Below are 18,287 nucleotides of genomic sequence, written 5' to 3'. Positions count from 1 at the left end.
TATTATTTCTATTGCTTCTATTATAGGTTGGAAATTACATCAGGTGGATGTGGAGATCGCTTCCTCAATGGAGTAATTGAGGAAGAAGAAGTGTACATAGAGCTACCTCAAGGCTTTGAGGTACATGAAAGGAAATCTCATGTCTACAGACTAAAAAAAGCTTTGTACAAACCTCGGGCATGGTATTCTTGGATTGATGGATATCTAATGAGTCTTGGTTGATCTTGTTATTATATGACTTGTTTCTAATGGAAGCAGAAGGACTCACGTGACAGAGGGAGCAACAATGGCAAGAGGATTTGCCTCTGTGATAGAGGAAGCAATCAAACCCTGCTTCAATGTCAGAGGGAGTTGACCTCTGAGTTCGAGATGAAGGATCTTGGTTGGATACATTACTTCTTGGGACTAGAAGTGTGGTAGAAGCCAAGTGAGATCTTCCTTGGTCAAAGGAAGCATATTATTACGATCCTTCAGAGATTTGGGATGATGGACAGCCAGTCCATGGCCATAACTAATCTGAAGAAGCTAAGTGGTAGAGGGAGCAGCTAAGATTGCCACGGCAGGGTCTGTTTTAGCGTCAGAAAGAGCACCCAATTAAGGTGACTGGAAAGCAGCTATGGTGCTAGATCCAATGAAGGAAACCGGATAGTTTATGGTTGGGCCGAGGCATGCAACACAACATTTGTTGAGGTACCGGCATGATACATGCCTCTAATTATGTAGTACAACTACAGGAATAATAGTTTCAGATTGGGCATAGATTGTTGAAGACGGGAAGAGCACATCAAGATGATGATTCAGTTTGGATCCTGCTATGATATCCTAGAAGGGCAAGAAGTAGACATTTGTCACACTCAGGACTGCAAAGGTCATGTATATTGCAGCTTATTTGGCAAGTTGTGAAGTAATGTGGCTTCGGAAGCTACTCGTAGGATTGTTTGATCAAGTGCAGGAGATGACCGTCATGACAGGTCAAAGCACATCGATATCATGGTACCACAAATCCAAGACATGGTACAGAAGGTAGCAGTGAGGCTCCAATGCATTTCTATGGACGAGCAGGTTGCTGACATCCTCACAAAGCCTCTGCGCCAGGATGAAGTTTATATACTTGAGAGACATGCTTGGAGTGATTGAGAATGCTTCCCTTGGTTAAAGGTAGTATTGATGTTGTAGCATTAAGGGGCAGTGATTCTCCCTAAGTCAATATTATTGACCAAGTCATGGGTAGTGACCGGGAGCTATCTAATGTGGCTAGGGAGATTGACCTAGTGAGCATCAAGGCTCGGAGTGCTCCCTCGGTCAGGGGTTATCTGACCATATTGCCAATGGTTATTTGGCTAGAAGGTTGAGTGAGTACCTTATAGCATTGGGCAAGTGTTTTTCCATTCAATAGCATGTGACGACATGTGGGAATGGTAAATGGGCCCAAGGTTTCACCATAGGTCACAAGTGTTGACCAGGTTCTAAGTGATGACTTGGATAATTGGTGACCCAGGACTAGTCTAGACCCCAAAAGGCCAAAAGGTATTTGGCCAGCGGGACCCCAAAAGGCCTTTGGCCAATGGGTGACTAGATCCCTTTACATGATGTTGATGCAAGATGCTTCCATGTCGTTCTGGAATAGAACATGAATTGGATGGATACATCAACATAGCTACCTCATTCAATCATTTTCTTGGGATGGAAAAAAAATTTGTCAACAAGATAAAATCTGAAAAAATCAAAGTGAATACCTCCCTAGCTAAGAGGGAGTGTTGAATTTTGATAGCTGCGGTTGGTATTCATTTATTGTATAAGCCTACAAAATTAAAAAGAGAACGAAAATATGAATTTGATTTCAAGTCAGCTCCAAATAAAAGAGGGAAGAAGTAAAGTTTTGAATTTCAAATTTCACCTCCAAAAAGTCAAGTCGGCCCTCCACGAAGTACAAGTTGGCTTAGTGAAAAGACACCCCTATTTGGCTCCTTCAACAACTATATATTTTCATTCATCCTCACCCATTTGGAGCAATATGGATCAACTAAAATCATCTATTTATGTTCACATGTGCGAAGGAGAGAAAGAGCAAAAGGACGAAGTTTGGCATGCACTGACGACCTAATCTTTTGGGCAGCAAACCAAATATTTCTATGCAGACTTCTGGGCAGCAGAATGAGTTTTTTCTGGGCAAGAGCAGGAGGCCAAAATTCGGCCTTTCTCTGGGCAATTTGACCACAGGTTGACCGAGGCTATTTGTGGGCAGTTTGACCTGCGTCAGTTGCTGATCAGTTTGACCTTGTTTGACCTGTGTTAGTTGCTGGTCGGTTTGACCTTATTTGACCTGTGTTAGTTGCTGGTTAGTTTGACCTTGTTTGACTGTGAAAATATCAGATTGTATCTCTTGTTGAATTGGACAATTTCTCTAAGAAAAGATCGTTGGGTTTTTCCCTAGTTACAATTTCCCAGGGTGAAACAATTTTGTCTCTTGTATTTGGCTATCTCGTCATGATCCTACTGTCATTATTGTTTTACAGTTGAGATTTTCTATGTATAAACTGCTTAATGATGAATGTAACACAAGAAGAATTAATTTGGTGGATGGGGAACGAGGGTTTTCTCGACAAGATTCAAAGCTAGGTCTCGACTTTCAGACAAGGATTATTAACAGTTTTTTGGGTTCTGGCTTCGCCTGAATGATGGCCGCACATGCTTCCCAATGAAACTGTCTGCGGGTGCTCCTCCTTCAAGCTCATAGTGAAGAGGAGTAGAGGTTTCTTGGACAAACCTCGCTGGGATATTTTTCTTCTGTTCTTGTTATTCACGTCGTTTCTAGTTTGACTCCTGTTTTTTTACCATTGGTATGCGAAAGGGTTACCAGTCGCGGTCACGAGAATCTTGCCAGGGGAATACGGGTCTGTGGGTCAGGCTTGGCAGCGTCATTATAATATATCCCACTGTCTTCGCCCTGCCCGCTTCCGCTACAAGGGTTTTAGTTGTTTGCAAGAAGGGAACGTCAAAAGTCCCCGGGGTCTCGGGGGTTATTAATTGTTTTTCAAGGTAGCCTCTGTGGTTACGGCGATGGAAGGGAGGCTAACGGAACGAAGCTTTCCCCACTGTGTTTTTTTTTCTCCCCCCCGGGTTATTATCCTTGTTGGTCAACAAGAGTTATTCTTACCTCGTTTCCTTGGAACGGTGCACTGACTCCCTGGGCAGTTGGCTGACAAATGGATGAACAGCTCTTAGACTACTCTACAGACTCACTAACCGCGGAAGACATCTAGGTCAATTTCTCCCGACCGATTCCCGCACTGTCTGAGCCGGTGTCAGCCAGTCCTCCAGTCACAAGGGTTGAGGCAGTTATTATGCAAATGGAGGACATGGAGGTCACAACTCAAACCCTAGACTCGCAACCATTTCCGGCAGTTTCGGAAGGTATATTTACCTCAGAAGTGGGCTCGGAGGCACCTTTCCTAACCATCCCGTCTCCTACAGATCTGAACAAATGGTTGCAAGCCCTTCCGGTAGAAACGAATGCTCAAGGAGGTGTGGGCTCTTCAGGAGAAGGAACGAGTGGCCAACGACCCCCTCCACAAGGGTTGTTGCCCGAACAGCTTGGCATCCTAGGATCCGCCCCTTTCTATACTGCCTTCCAACTGGTCGGCTCTGCCCCCCCTTCAAGCTGCTTCATTGGCATTCCTGGACAAGAGCTTGATACGGAGGACAATCGCTCTCTAGACTCTGAAGACATTGGCCTTGCAGACGGTGAACAGGCTGCCAAGACGCTGCCTAAGCGACCAAAAAATCAAGAAATTCGAAAATCAGAGAAAGGGACAGGCGTTTAATTTTTGGCAAAGGCATCACTATGGCACAAGTTGCCCTTACTGAGAACATTGTGCTAGTTGGAAGGGTAAGAGGCCGGAACTACACCCCAATGCGCCCGCGGAAGTGGACGGCGGAGATTTGGGGAAATCTTCTCATTCAACTTCCGGGTATTCTCTAGCTCTCCCAGAGTTGGTTTGCTCTGATTTTCGCTCACCCAAATCAGGTTGACTGGGTTCTCACTCGGTATTGGCATATTGAGATGACCCCAGTTCTGTTGAAAAGATGGTCGTCGATGTTCGACCCGGAAAAGGAAAACCATGGAGCTGGACCAATTTGGGTGCGTCTGCCGACTCTTCCTTTACAGTTTTGGGGGGAGGAGATCTTCAAGGTTATAGGAGATGACTTAGGTGTCTACTTGGATCACGACAGAACTTATCAAGACACAGGCTGCCTGGCGATGGCTCGTATCCTCGTACACCTAGACACCAGAGAAGGATTGGTAGAAAGCTACTTGCTCCAGATGGGCGACATTACCCGACGACAAATATTGGATTACGAAGGCATTCCTTTCCGCTGTCGGAAATGTCACGAAGTGGGGCATCTCTATAAAGACTGCCCGAGAATTTCAGGGCAGAATCCTTCTCCGGCAAAGTTATTGGTCTCATCCTCCACTCAAACTCAGGAATCAGATTTTCCTTCTCCAGTGAACCTCCATGAGACTACTCCACCCTCTCTTCAGGAGCCGCAGCAGGCAACCTATCATCAGTCCGCCAGAGCAGTTGAACTTTCTCCAGGCAAACCCCGATCCCAGGACACGGCATTTGCGGGTATTCCCTCCTCCTCTCTTCCTCATTTATCACAAGCTGCATTGGGTTCTATAAATTTAACTACTACTATGAGTTTCGTTGGTTCATTAGCAGAAGTTAATTTGTTGTACTCCCCGGTTTGCCCGGTTCCCTCTACACCTCCTTCTTCATCATCTCCCATCCCTCAACCTACTGTGGACCGGACCTCCCGCTCGCTCAATGAATGCCCGCCCTCAAGTGGGTCTCACCGTTACTTCCTTCGGTCCTTACCCGCTGCTCCCCCGATTGCCCTCGGTCTGGATATTGATCCCCCCCTTCCATAACCCCTAAACCTCCTCGCGGCTACCAATCAAAACTCTCCAAGGCAATCAAAAGGGCTAGTGTTGAAGTGGCTTCTGGGGTCCAAACCCCAATCGACTGGGTTCTTAGAGCAAAGAGCAACCCCCTCATTGCCCCCCCATGATTTGTCTCTCCTTCAATTGTAGGGGTCTAGCCAACCCTGATAAAAAACTGGCTCTAAAGAGACTCTACCTGTCTGAAAAACTAGATGCAATACTCCTACAAGAAACCCTAGGAGAAGGTCTACAGGTCAATAAGCTCCTTTTAAGTTCTCCCAAATTGGGACTTCCACTTCCTCGATGTGAAGGGCCACTCTGGCGGTTGTGCCTTGGTTTAATAAATGCACCATAAAAATTCTCAATGCCTAGGGAGGTGAAGGATTTCTGGGGGCTGACATTATATCAATGGATTTCAACAGACCTTTCAAGATTATCAACATTTATGGGCCTTGCCAGAATAGAGAAGTTTATTGGAACCGGATTTTGGAAGCTGACTTCATGAATCAAGAGAATATAATCATTGGGGGAGATCTTAATTTCTCTCTTGGTTTAGCTGAATCCTGGGGCTCCCGGGGGCAAAGCGACCATCTCACAGTTTTTTTTTAAAATCTTCTGGACTCCCATGATTTTCTGAATATTGATCCTGCGAAGCTTAAACCAACTTGGAGGAACCGCAGAATGGGGGTTGAAGCTCTTGCGAGAAGGCTAGACCGGTTCTTGATCAAAGCCCCTCTTATGGCCAGTTTAAAACTTTTCTGTCAATGGGTGGGGAGTGGTGGGATCTCTGATCATTCTCCCATCTTTCTGGAGATCAAGGGTAACTCCACAAAACCCCCTTCACCTTTCAAATTCAACTCCTCTTGGCTGCTGGAGCCGAGTTTTCGAAACTTAGTCTCGGCTACCTGGATTCACTACTCTCAAGAAGAGCCCTCCTCCCCTGGGGAGATTTTTGCGAAGAATTTAGTAACCTTAAAAGCCAAAAAAATAATATGGGCTAGAGAAAAATGGAGGAAAGATGATGAAGATCTCCAAAGGATCGAATCGGCTCTCTTAGCCTTTGAAGAATCAGCCCCCAATGGCACATCCTCGGCTGAACAAAAGGCCCAGTTGGTTCAGCTTGAAACTGACAGAGTTAAACTACTTCGCTCAAAAGAAGAAAGTTGGAGACTAAAGAGCAGAGCAATCTGGCTACAAGCTGGGGATGAAAACTCAAAAAAATTTCAACAATATGCCAAGGGCAGGAAAGCCATCAACACAATCTGGGAACTACAAGATATGAATGGAAGGAAAGCAGGCTCTTTCGAGCAGCTAGCTGACATGGGGATTAGACATTTCTCTAAAATTCTCAAAGCCCCCATAGGCATTACTCTTCCAAGCATCATCCGCACAGCTGAGGCTCTGCCCAGATTTATCGAACCAGAGGAAATTGAAGATTTGAACTCCCCGGTTTCCAGAGAAGAGCTAGAAGCGGTGCTGAAGTGTTTTAAAAAGGACAAGAGTCCGAGACCTGATGGTTGGCCAGCTGAATTCTACATCGCTTTCTTTGAGCTTATAGGAGAAGATCTCCTCCAGACCATAGAAGAATGTCGAAGATCTAGCAAAGTTTTGGAGGCTTTCAATTCTACCTTCCTTGCCCTTATTCCCAAAATAGACAACCCTTCCTCCTTTGATGACTACAGGCCCATTTCCCTTTGCAATAGCATTTACAAAATCATATCCAAAACAATTGCTCTTCGAATCAAGCCCTTTCTCTCCCGTATGATTTCCAAGGAACAATTTGCCTTTCTCCGCCATCGCCAGATCCATGAAGCCATTGGTACCACTCAGGAAGCCCTGCACTCGATCAAAAAGCTCCACAAAAAAGCAGTCATCCTAAAAATTGATCTCTCCAAAGCTTTCGACCATGCTTGTTGGTCCTACCTCCGGATTATACTCACCCACATCAGATTCCCCTTTCCTTTCATCAATTGGATCATGGGTTGTCTTACCTCAGTCAACTACAGCATTCTCATCAATGGAATGGCCTCGAGTATCTTTTATGCGAAACGTGGACTTAGGCAGGGATGCCCTCTTTCACCCTTGCTTTTTCTCCTCATTATGGAAGGGTCTAGCAAGCTGATTAAAAAAGGAAAAGAGGAAGGCTCCTTGGCTGGTGTCCAGATCTCTGATATGTTTTCTCTAACCCATCTCTTATTTGTAGATGATGTTCTGATTTTTTTAAATGGCTCCTATCAAGACTCTTATGCTTTCAAGTCCATACTATCCCTTTTTTGTAAAGCTACAGGTATGGAGCCAAATATTGTGAAATCAACAATTATCATAGTCACATGCCAGCCGAATGAAGCAAGACTGGCCAGTCAACTCTTTGCTTATGCGAGACAAGACCTAGATGCTGGCCTAAAATACTTGGGCTTCAGACTAAAACCAAATGGTTATCGAATAGCAGACTGGGCTTGGCTTATTGCTAAGATAGAAAGCAGAATCAACATTTGGCAACAACGCTGGCTCTCTCGAGCAGGCAGGCTCACTCTGCTCAAATCTGTCCTAGAAGCTATTCTGGTTTATTGGATGTCGTTGGCCTGGATCCCTAAAGGCATCTTAAAAAGAATTCAACAGCTTTGTTGCCGTTTCCTTTGGCGAGGACAAAGCGCAGGTAGAACCTTTGCCTGGGTTCGTTGGGATCGCATCAACAAACCAAAAAAACTGGGAGGCTAGGGCATAAAAAACTTGTAGTTATTTGTTGATGCTTTGGCTACCAAATTGGGTTGGCAGCTTATAAACTCAAGAAGCCTTTGGCAGGAAGTTACATTTTACAAATATATATATCCGCTCACAGTTTTGGACTGGATCCGCAGCCACTCTGTTCATTCGGCAGGTTCCTCCATAATATGGAAAGCAATTTCTCAGTCTCTTCCCCTCATCAAGCAAGGTCTGGCCTAGAAAATTGGCAATGGGGAGCAAGTGCGGATCGGACTTGATGCCTGGAGTGGCTGTGGGAATGCCCATATTCTTCCGAGACCACTTTTCTTTTTCCTACAGACCTCTGGCATCACTCACCTAGCACAGTTAGCTACCGCTAATCAAGGAAACAGGCAAAGACAGTCTTGGAAGGATCACAGAATGCTCAACATTCTTGATGCTTGGGCCGCGGACTGGCAGATTTTCATCGAAACTCTGGAGGAGGCCAACGTGCAGATCACTGACAAACATGATGTCCTTATTTGGGCAATTGATTCACAAGGCAGCTATTCTCCCAAAGCAGGCTATGCGTACTCAATGGCGGCCAGACACTCTGGGGATTTTTCCTGGTGGTGGCGACATCTTTGGAAATTAAAAGCCCCCCCAAAAACCAGGCTTTTCATGTGGTGCATTTTAATGGATAAAGTTCCTACCGAACTAATGCTTATGCGTCATCTCTGGTCCCTCCAGATGCTGCCTGTGTTTGCAACATGAGGAAGATACCACTCACTTATTCCTTACCTGCCCTGTCTCGAAATCCTTTTGGTCAAGAATCCTCGCTTCACTGAATATTCATATTGACTGGACGGGGCAAAAAGTTGAAGAGGCTTGGCATAGTTGGTGGTTAAAAGCCAACTCACAGAAAGTCAGAAACCTTCCACTGCTCATTTGCTGGGGAATCTGGCTTAACAGGAACAAAACCATCTTCATGGATGCTAAGATCGATTGGGAAGCCTCTAGTATCTCGTTGTTAGCTATTTTCAACCTGCTCCTAGAGGACCCGGATGTCAAACCCCCTCGGATCATCACTCTGGAAATCATTGATTCAAATATCCCTTGGGGTTATTTTGATGGCTAGACTCAAGCCAATGGCTGTGGGGCTGGAGCCATTTTGCATCTCAACAACATTGTGAACTATAGAATCAAAGTGGGCCTAGGCAGAGGCACCAACAATTTTGCCGAATTGAGTAGTCTAAAACACCTCCTCCTTACTGCAAGAGAACTAAACTGTCAAAAAATTCAGATCTTTGGCGACTCACAGCTCACTATAAACTGGACCAATGAAGTTAATCATTGTCACTTGCACACACTCAGAGATATTCTGACTGATATCATTTCTCTAAAGTCCCAATTTGATTCCTTTGCATGCTTACATATATACAGGGAAAGGAATGAGATCGCTGATCGTCTTTCCAAAGAGGCAGCGCAGCTGAACAGAGGTCAAAGGCAGATACAGGAATACAGGGAGGACACTTTCTACAGCTATTATCACCGACCATTCATGGATATGAATGAGCGCCCACTGAATGATCTCTAGATCATTCAGGTTTTTTCCTCCTTTTTTCTTCCTTCTTTTTCTATGCACATAGACAGTCTTTCTACAGTTTATTTGGAACAACTCTGGTATATACTTTTTCCTGATGATTACTGGACTTCTCTGAAGTTTATTATCAGTTTACATCATGATGTTTTTTCTGTAAATGCTTATAATATTTAGAACTGAACCTTTCCAGTTACAGCATCTCATACATGCAGTATTATACAACATGTAGTTTTCTTATATTATTACTGAAAATTACGCTTTTTCCAAGGAAAAAACACAAGAAGAATTAATTAAAAATCATTGGAAATAATTATCATTAGAAGATCATGAAAACTCAACAGTACCAAGGTACCAGCCATATTTTCACACTCCTAACCATTATTGAGGATGTTTGTCATCACTCTTCAAAAGTCTATTGCTGCATTGTAGAGTTTCGAAAAGCGTTTGACACAATCACGAAAGAGGCCTTGTTCTAGAGGCTCCGCGAAATTGACATTTCGAAGACACACTTGGCTACCATCATGAGACTCTAGAAGTCTGTTCTTGCCCGTATTTGTACAGCCCACGACTTATCTAATTTCATCAAGCAGCATCAGGGTTAAGGGGTGCCCCTCTCGCTGACACAATTTGGAATTTACATCGATGAGCAAGAGTCTCTTTTCCAAAAGCGTAATTAGAACAATGACAGTTGTCATCTACACCACGTGTTGATATCTCTGCTCCAGTTCACTGATGATTTCATCCTTCCGGTCTCAGCTGAGGGTCTACAAACACATTCAAGTTTTATCCAACTTTTGTTATGGGGGAAATTCCCCATCTTCAGGGTAAGCTCTCTATAAAGTAACTTATCCTTTTTTTAACTTTTTTTTTTCCAATTGTTTTGCAACATATGGCAGGCATCTCTTCTATTCCCATACACGTCTTCTAGAATAAATTTGTTGCGGTTTTGTGCTGGGCAGACAAAGTCTGTCTAGTTTGTAAAATGATCATTTCATAATTTAGAACCAATATAGCACCAAATTTTTTCTAACAAACATTTTTATAAACTGCTAAAATACCTCTTGCCGAATATACTAAACACAATGATTTTCATATTTGAGAAGCTGGAATTTAGCAGATTAAAAAGTATTTTCTGGAAAAATTAGAGAGCTACCTATGTCTGACTCGTCTGTTCTTCGCATGTCTGGACTCTCCGATAAACTAGGGCACGCTTCTGAATTTGTATCCGAAAACATGTAGGGCACGCGCATTTATCTGCTCAGTCTGGTGTTTGTATCAATCTGCGTTGAGCGTGTTTGAGTCAGATTTCTTCCTAGTCCCCTCACGATGTTCTGTGTCCTCCTGACCCGATTTCTTGCCCGCATGCGTCTGTGAAAAACGTGTCCGCCTTCGTCACCTATCTTCCTTCCCGCGACTTGTTATGCATTCTGTTTTCGTTTGTATTGTGTTTCAAAATTTCCACTCGGGTGTAGTCCACAGTGTTGCTGTTCTTTACTGTCACGTCGTTATTTACTGCGTCCACAGATTTTGATGAAGTAGTAAGACATGATTCAAAAGCTTGCGATGTTGGGACTCCGGGAGATGGCAACTACCGAATAATCTTGCTCGCGATGTTTCTCGTTGGATGCTTTTATTGATTTTTGAAGTGTGATTTTTTAGACCAGTGTAAAGCAAAAGGAAAGTAAGACCGCCCCTACTTTGGAAGAGAACTTTTGCGTCGGTCCACGTTGGAGCAGTGAGGAAATATGTTGGAGCAGGAAAAATAAAAATGAGTCAATTTCTGATTGTTATATTTTGTGGCCTCTTCAGTAATACAAATAGTTTGGTTTGATATTTTAGTTCAGCATTTATATCACAAAGGTTATGTTGAGGATTTATATCAATGTACATAAATTTACAGAATAAAAATTTACACATGGATTCGATTTAAAAAAAAAAAAGCAAGTGTATTTTCTGTTTCCAGAAGTTGAAAGAAAGATAAAAAAAATAGTGTATTTTCTGTTTTCCAGAAGTTTTTTTTTTTTTTTTTTTTTTAAGTATTTTAGAATATAATTTTATTTTTTTCAATCTGTTATTATTTATTTTATTTTATTTTAATTGAGATTATCTAAATTCCAAGTGTTTACTTTCTCCATAAGTTAATATGAGTTTTCGGTATATTTAATTGATGTAGTAGCTTTTTTTGGAGACACATTGAAAAATAATAATAGTAGTCTTTTTTATTACAACAAAAAACAAATGGAATGGATCTTCTAATTAACAGTTAGGTCACTTCCCCCGGATGCGGGTGGTGACGTGTTGAGGGAGGACGAGCCACATGCCCAGCATGTGCCGCCTCGTGGTAATCTTTATGAAGCTGGTTCGACCGTCAATGTATAGCGGCTCAGCATACACGCGATGGAATTCATTGCAGTTAATGCGCCGGGGCAGAATGCAGTTAATGTTCTGGGGAAGAGGAAGCTCAGAACTCGATTTCAGCAAACAATGTGGGAACCTTGGCAAGTTAAATCCAGACGGATGTGGGAGCAGAGGAATTGTGAGCCGAGGGAGGCCAGGAATTCAGCTGCAGTGCAAGTTTTGGTTTGCCGCTGTAACTCGGGGTGTGGCAGACAGCAGTGGTGGCAATTCAAAGGCTCTCTGGTTCAGTGGGAGGCACGAAGGGTCAATTCGCACGCAGAAGAAAGGTGCTCGGAAATTGAATTGGTCTGGGCATACGAGGGTGGCAACGAGGCAAACATGGTTAAACTACGGGAGCGACAGCCGAGTAGACGAGGACCAGGGAGAGGGTCCTCCTCTCGAACTCCTGCAGCAGACGAACACCATCATTGCTGCTGTTGCTACTGTCACAGGAGAGCCAGAGCTACACAGCTCCCATGTGGGCAATTTCTGGAGGTTGGCAGTTCGAGTGAGAGAGGGCCACTGCTGCCTGCGTTTGGCTCTGTGGTATTCACCTTGGGCGGCTCACGGGATACCACAGGAGTCAATGCCCATATCTCTGTTTTATTTACAAGAATTCCTGAAGAATTCGAGGTAGGTGCACCGGAGGGCATGGTGGAGAAACCTTCAGAAGGTTCGGGCACGAAAGCAATGGAGAAGCCACCAGAAAGTTCGGGCAAAGAGGATGCTGGCAAGGGTAGCACGGAGGAGCTGCCGCCGGTTGAGCAAGGAGGTTTGGGGAAGGAAGCGGACAAAGACACCGGACCATACTTGGGGCCGGCACCTCCGGGCGTGGACGAGGACAAATGGAAAGCCATGTGGGCAGGTGTCCCGGAGGGAAGGGGATGGTGCTATGTGGTGGAAGACCCAAGCCTCTGCGAGGAACCAGACAGCGAGCCCCAAATCCACTCAGTCCCTCCTCTCTCCACCAGAAACGAGGACCAAAGCCCCTGCGGGTAAGTCGGTCACGGAAACAACTGTGCGTCGGTCTGGTTGGAATTTCCTGAGTCTGTCTATCTGGCCCATGTATGTCGGGTTTAGCTTTAATTTTCTTTACTGTTGTGTTCAGTCAGTCACGGTTGATAGCCCCTGCGTGGGCAGACATGATTTTGTTTAAAGCAATGAAGCTCCATAGATTGTTGATTCTCTCTGCTTCTGAGCCTCCAGAAGCAATAGTTTTTTGGAAATACTCTGTTAGCTTGGTTAGTCGCCTGAGGGATAATTTTGGTAGTTCAGTCGGTGCTGCCCCTGCGAGGGAGCTTCTTGTTTCAAAGTCTAACCTTTCCAGGGTGCATCTGCTGGCCTTGGAATGCCTGCATTACTGTCTGTAATATGTTTTTGTAAATATAATAGAAACTCTTAGATAGTCTTTTAACGACAAAAAAAAAAAAAAAACAGTTAGGTCACTTCCAAGGGGCTTTGGATTGACGGTGAATGGGTGCACTGTTAAAGCACTCCTTGCGATAGGTCACTGGTTCAAATCCCCCATGGGTGCTTACCTACCAAAAAAAACAGTTAGGTCACTTATGTAACTTAATTTGGAGAATATCATAATGGTCGAAGCTTTATTGATATATTTCTGAGATTTGAGACCTTTTGGATTTGAAAATTTGTTTTGTAATACTCTGATATACAAGTGTGAACTAAATATAATGGTCGAAGCTTTATTGATATATTTCTGAGATTTGAGACCTTTTGGATTTGAAAATTTGTTTTGTAATACTCTGATATACAAGTGTGAACTAAATTTGATGTGTTTTGTTTTGTAATACTCTGATATACAAGTGTGAACTAAATTTGATGTGTCCACTGAAAGTTATGGTAACTTTCCCAAAACTTGTTGATTTTATGGCCTCTTTCCATAAGCAAACTTGTATATTGTGTCAGGTGTCTAATTCTTCAATTATAATTATGAAACTTACATATGAGATTCTTCTATATGTCTTCCAAAATCCCTGAAGATTTCACAATCTAAAACTCCCAGACATAAAGATATAGCAAAAATACCAACCTAGCCTGTTTAAAATTTATTTCATGATTGTTCACAAACCCTAACTTCCATAGGGTATAAATCCAAAAGAATAGCAAACCAGATTCTAAAAATTGAACTAGTTATTTCTGGAGATTTCTCCTTAATATGGTCCAAATTTCACTTTCCAAAGCCTTGCAAAAAAAGTTATAGTGAAAATGTCAAATTAGCATGTTTGAGATTAATTTTTGGAGCATACAAAAACCCTCGCTTCCTTGGAACATATATTTGAAAATATAGTAAAACAAGATATGTAATTTGAAACGGATGTTCACCACGATTTCGCCTCAACGTGGTCCAAGTTTCACAGTTTGAAGCCTCACTTAAAAAAAGTTAGAGTGAAAATGTCTAACTAACTTGTTTGAGACGAATTTATGAGCATTCAGAAACACTTTCCTTGGAACATATCTCTGAAAATATAGCAAACCAAGATCTTAAATTTGAAACAGAGATTGCCCGAGATGTTTTCTCAATCTTCTCCAAGTTTCACCATCTAAAACCTCATAGAAAAAAAAGGTTATAGCTAAAATGCCACCATGAGATGTTTGAAGTAGCAAATCCATAAGATCATGAGCTTTGATACCAAATGTTATGATCCTTGTGCATAAAGTAATAAGAAACCAATAATTACAGTCCTCTTCGAGGAGGAAACCTCCTTTTACAATGAATAGAATGTAAAAGACAATATTTTATGATATTAAGACTAGGGCTCCTTAGTGTGTGTATGTGAGAGAGAGAGAGATAAAGGGTACAATTATAATAAAATGGGACCAAGAGGGGTTGTAGCCTACATAACAATATAACAATAGAAATGTAATCACTCAATATCTAGGGCTTTAGAAGGGGTTTTTGGTTAACATGGGGCTTATATAAGGCTTAGCGTAGTATTAACAAGAACTATATAGTAACAATATATATGGTATTCTTTATTAGCAAAATAAAATATTTTTAATAGAAATTACAGACTAAACCAAAATTTATAATAACAAATAACAAATTATAATAATAAGAAGCAATTGTAAAAAAACCAAAATACTAGAAATAAAAAATATCTTTATTGATGAAAGCAATGTTCACTTGTTTTTTCGAGGAGCAACCTCCAAATGAGTAGAGTTTCAATTACAATATGTTTCACGAGGCATCTCATTACATTATTTTGACTTCTCTATATAGTTTATATCTAACATCTTGGGAAATTCCTAGTGAAGGAACTTTCTACTAGGTGGAACCTTCTAATATGCCTTCTCACAATCATTACTTGCACAATAGTTTCTATCTATCCTCTTGGTAACTTTTAAATGAAAGCATTTTCTAGTAGGCAGAACCTTCATACAAGCCTTCTTAAAATTATTCATTTCAGCTACATCTACTACATGGGTCTTATTTAATATAGATGGCCTCGATGCGTAGAAATAGAACTATCTACTTAAAGAGGTTAGGGTAGGACCACAGCATGCTCTCCCCCTTATAAAGCAGCATTATCCTCAAGGATGGAGATGAAAAATTTGGTAAAGGATCTTTGTTGGTTCCCATGTGGCATGGTCAACATTTTGTATCCTTCACTGCATCAAAACCTCTTAAATAGTGTGCTAGTGAAGTCAATACTCTCTTTTGTCAAGGATGGCCTCAAGGAGTAACCAAATCTAAAAGGCTAGTTTGAATATGACAATTAGATATGACTACTTTCTTTAAGCAAGAAACGTGAAACATTGGCTAAATTTTATAATAGCTAGGAAGCTCCATTTTGTAAGCCATTAGCCCATTATGCCTTAGGACTTTATATGGACCATTAAACTCTAGGAAAGCTTCTAACAATGTTTGTCTTTGAGAGAGGCTTGCTTATAAGGCTACAAATAGAAAAGCACCTCATCCCTTTCTTCAAAATGACATTCAAAATGATGTTAATGGGCCTACTACTTCATCCTCTTCTAAGCCATTATCTGATTATCCTTTAGAGTGTGAAGAAATTTGGCTCAATTTTTGAGTGTTTTGTCTACCTCTTGCACCTTAGAGACATTTGGTAAGTAGGATGGTATTTCTAGGGGATTTTGTCCATAGACAATATCAAAGGGATTCATTCAAGTGGCACCATGAGGAGTTGTATTATACCACCATTTTGCTAAGGAAAACCACTATACATGTTATGATTGTCTATTTAAAGTAAAGCACTACAAATATGCTTCCAAGCACTTGTTTTCAGTTTCAGTCTAACCATCAATTCAGGGGCGATAAGTTGTGTTACGATTCAATTGAGCGCAATGGAGTCAAAACAACTCTTACCAGAAATTTCTAGTGACAATGGGGTCGCAGTATGTCATTATAGATTATGGCATAAAATGGAGTTTAAAGATATTACCTATGAATAATTAAGTGGTTGTGGAGGCATTAAAGGGGTGTTATACAACATAGAATGAGCATATTTGGAGAGGTGATCAATTATAACCATGACCGAATAAATTTATTTCTTACCTAATCTTTCTAGAAGTAAACTATGTGTCAATTAATGAAACATCTAGTGTTTCAAGTGGATACCCCACCCATCACCAGGGATGGAAAAAACTATAATATTAATCGCACAAGAGTTGGTGATGAAATTTAAGGTACAAAATAATTGAAGCCAAATTTTGGTAACTCATAATGAATTTAACAGAAATGTCAATCTATACAGTGGGTGGAATAGGTACTGGTTTTAGTTTGCTTAGAGGCTTCATTGTTTCTCCCTTGTGTTATCATCAAAATGTTGCACTCTGCCACAAAGGTGTAGATGTCCTTCTTCATGCCTTTTAAAATGAAATGAATGTTTGATCCTTTCATATGTTTTATGAAACTCTGAATCTAGTTCAGAAAACACACATGATTTGAATGTTGACTTCTTGTTCAAATAAAGATTCCCTTTGTAGTGAAACTCTTCATTTTGCCATGTGTAGCCATAATATGCTTAGGGTTTCATTTGAAGTTGTTGGACCATACTAGTGATGTTAGGATTTATCAACCATTTGTTGCAAACATCATTTAACTAAGTTTGCTAGAGTACAATGAGCCCAATAGAATATCATCAGCAAAACAACCCAATAACATTCAGAAATAAGTTTCCAACATTAGAATATATCAGAGACAATTTTTCCCATCTGTGGTCAACTTTGGTCAACGGTCAATTTCATTCAAACTTCTTGGTCGCTTGCATGAGGTGTTGTGTGAGCGACTAGAGGTTTCTAGTCACACCCCTGATATCTACAAGCTAGTAACTGTGGTCAAGTTTTCCATGTGACGTGCTTGCGACTATAATCCAAAAACCCTAAAATAGATGTGAGCCTTGGACCTTGTAATTTCGGACTATTGCAAACTTTTGGTGTCATCCTTGCCTCTAAACTATGTGAGCCAGTCAACGAAGAAGAGAAGAAAAATATGCTTAGTGATGTCCAAATGAGCTTGAGGTCACTTGTATTTATAGGCTTCCAAGGTTGACCAATTTGTTTTAGGCCCGACCTTGTCCAAATGTGCAGATGTGGGCTTTCCTTCATAAGTACACTTCCCCTTATCTGATTTCAGTGATCCTTAGGTCAATTTTGGTCCTCTCAAAAAAAGGAATTCAATGTAATTATCATCTCCATAAAATGAGCTATCTAAAGTGGAATTTGATCATAGTTGCATAATTTAACACCTATTTTTTTTTTAGCTAGAGACTTTAAAATTATTCTCCTTTATAATCACTTGCACTTTTTGCAAGGATAATAACACGTATCATCACCATATGCCTCCTTTAACCTAGCAATAGTCCTAAAATTTCCTCTTATGATATTCATATTTTTAACTATTATAATAACATGAATTGAAATAATATTAGTACAACTTATGATATATATTCATAGAGAATTCCACAAATATAGCTGGTTTTACTTTTCCTTTTTTCAAATTGTATAATTAAAGAGAATTCCAAATAAATGATGTTGAAAGTAAATAGAAAAATAATATTATAGGTTTTTTGAAAGTATGAAAAAAACTATTACAGTCATCTAAAGTATCACATAATTATTGCCTTATATTTGTGGGTATAAATATACGTTATATGTACATCTGAATTTGACACTAGTTTGACACGGTCAACATTATTCACTACAATTGTGCAACATTAACCACCTTAAATGCAATGTTTAACTCATTTTGACAATGTCAACTATTGGCAGAATTTTAATGATGCCATATTATCATCATTACAACCTCATTGGAATGTTCGTATACCCACCATCATCAAAATTGCAATGGTCATCGAGACATAAGTTAAAAAGAAAAGAAAAGGAAGACATTTTTTAAATAATTTTGACAAATTTATGACGACACATACCAATTTTGTTTCATTATAAAAAAAACATTGGATTTCACACCCAAATTTAGTAGTGCAGTTGCTCTTTTTTGTAATGTTTCACTGTCCATGCTACTATCTCCTCATTCATAAGCTCTCATTGGCTTGATTGCAATTAAACTGACAAGCTCATTCATAGTCAACATAATAGAGACTATGTAAACATATCATTCATATTTCTATTAGGTGAAAAAACAAGAATTGAAGCAATGTGTACCATAATGCCCTATCT

The 18,287-nt window shown here is 41.0% G+C and overlaps 1 protein-coding gene across 2 annotated transcripts in view; it reads right to left on the bottom strand.

Moving 5' to 3' along the window:
- LOC149237750 (S-adenosyl-L-methionine-dependent methyltransferases superfamily protein) overlaps positions 1-11,003 on the bottom strand; it is a 277,949-nt gene extending 266,946 nt beyond the window's left edge. Inside the window, exon 1 of one of the 2 annotated variants that reach the window (XM_089372762.1) lies at positions 10,384-11,003. Coding sequence is in view for 1 of the 2 variants with exons in the window: in XM_089372761.1 (XP_089228887.1) it covers positions 10,384-10,480 (97 nt within the window). In the remaining variant the exon portion in view is untranslated. The remainder of the gene's footprint in view (positions 1-10,383) is intronic. The other variant, XM_089372761.1, reaches the window with a different exon arrangement.
- Between the last annotated feature and the right edge of the window lie 7,284 nt (positions 11,004-18,287).

The sequence above is a fragment of the Pinus tabuliformis genome, chromosome 8, assembly GCF_031772625.1.
Source record: "Pinus tabuliformis cultivar Carrire ecotype Pingquan chromosome 8, CPIR1, whole genome shotgun sequence".
NCBI classification, from domain to species: domain Eukaryota; kingdom Viridiplantae; phylum Streptophyta; class Pinopsida; order Pinales; family Pinaceae; genus Pinus; species Pinus tabuliformis.
The sequence above is the reverse complement of the archived record's forward strand: the minus strand, read 5'-3'. Positions and strand labels throughout refer to the sequence as shown.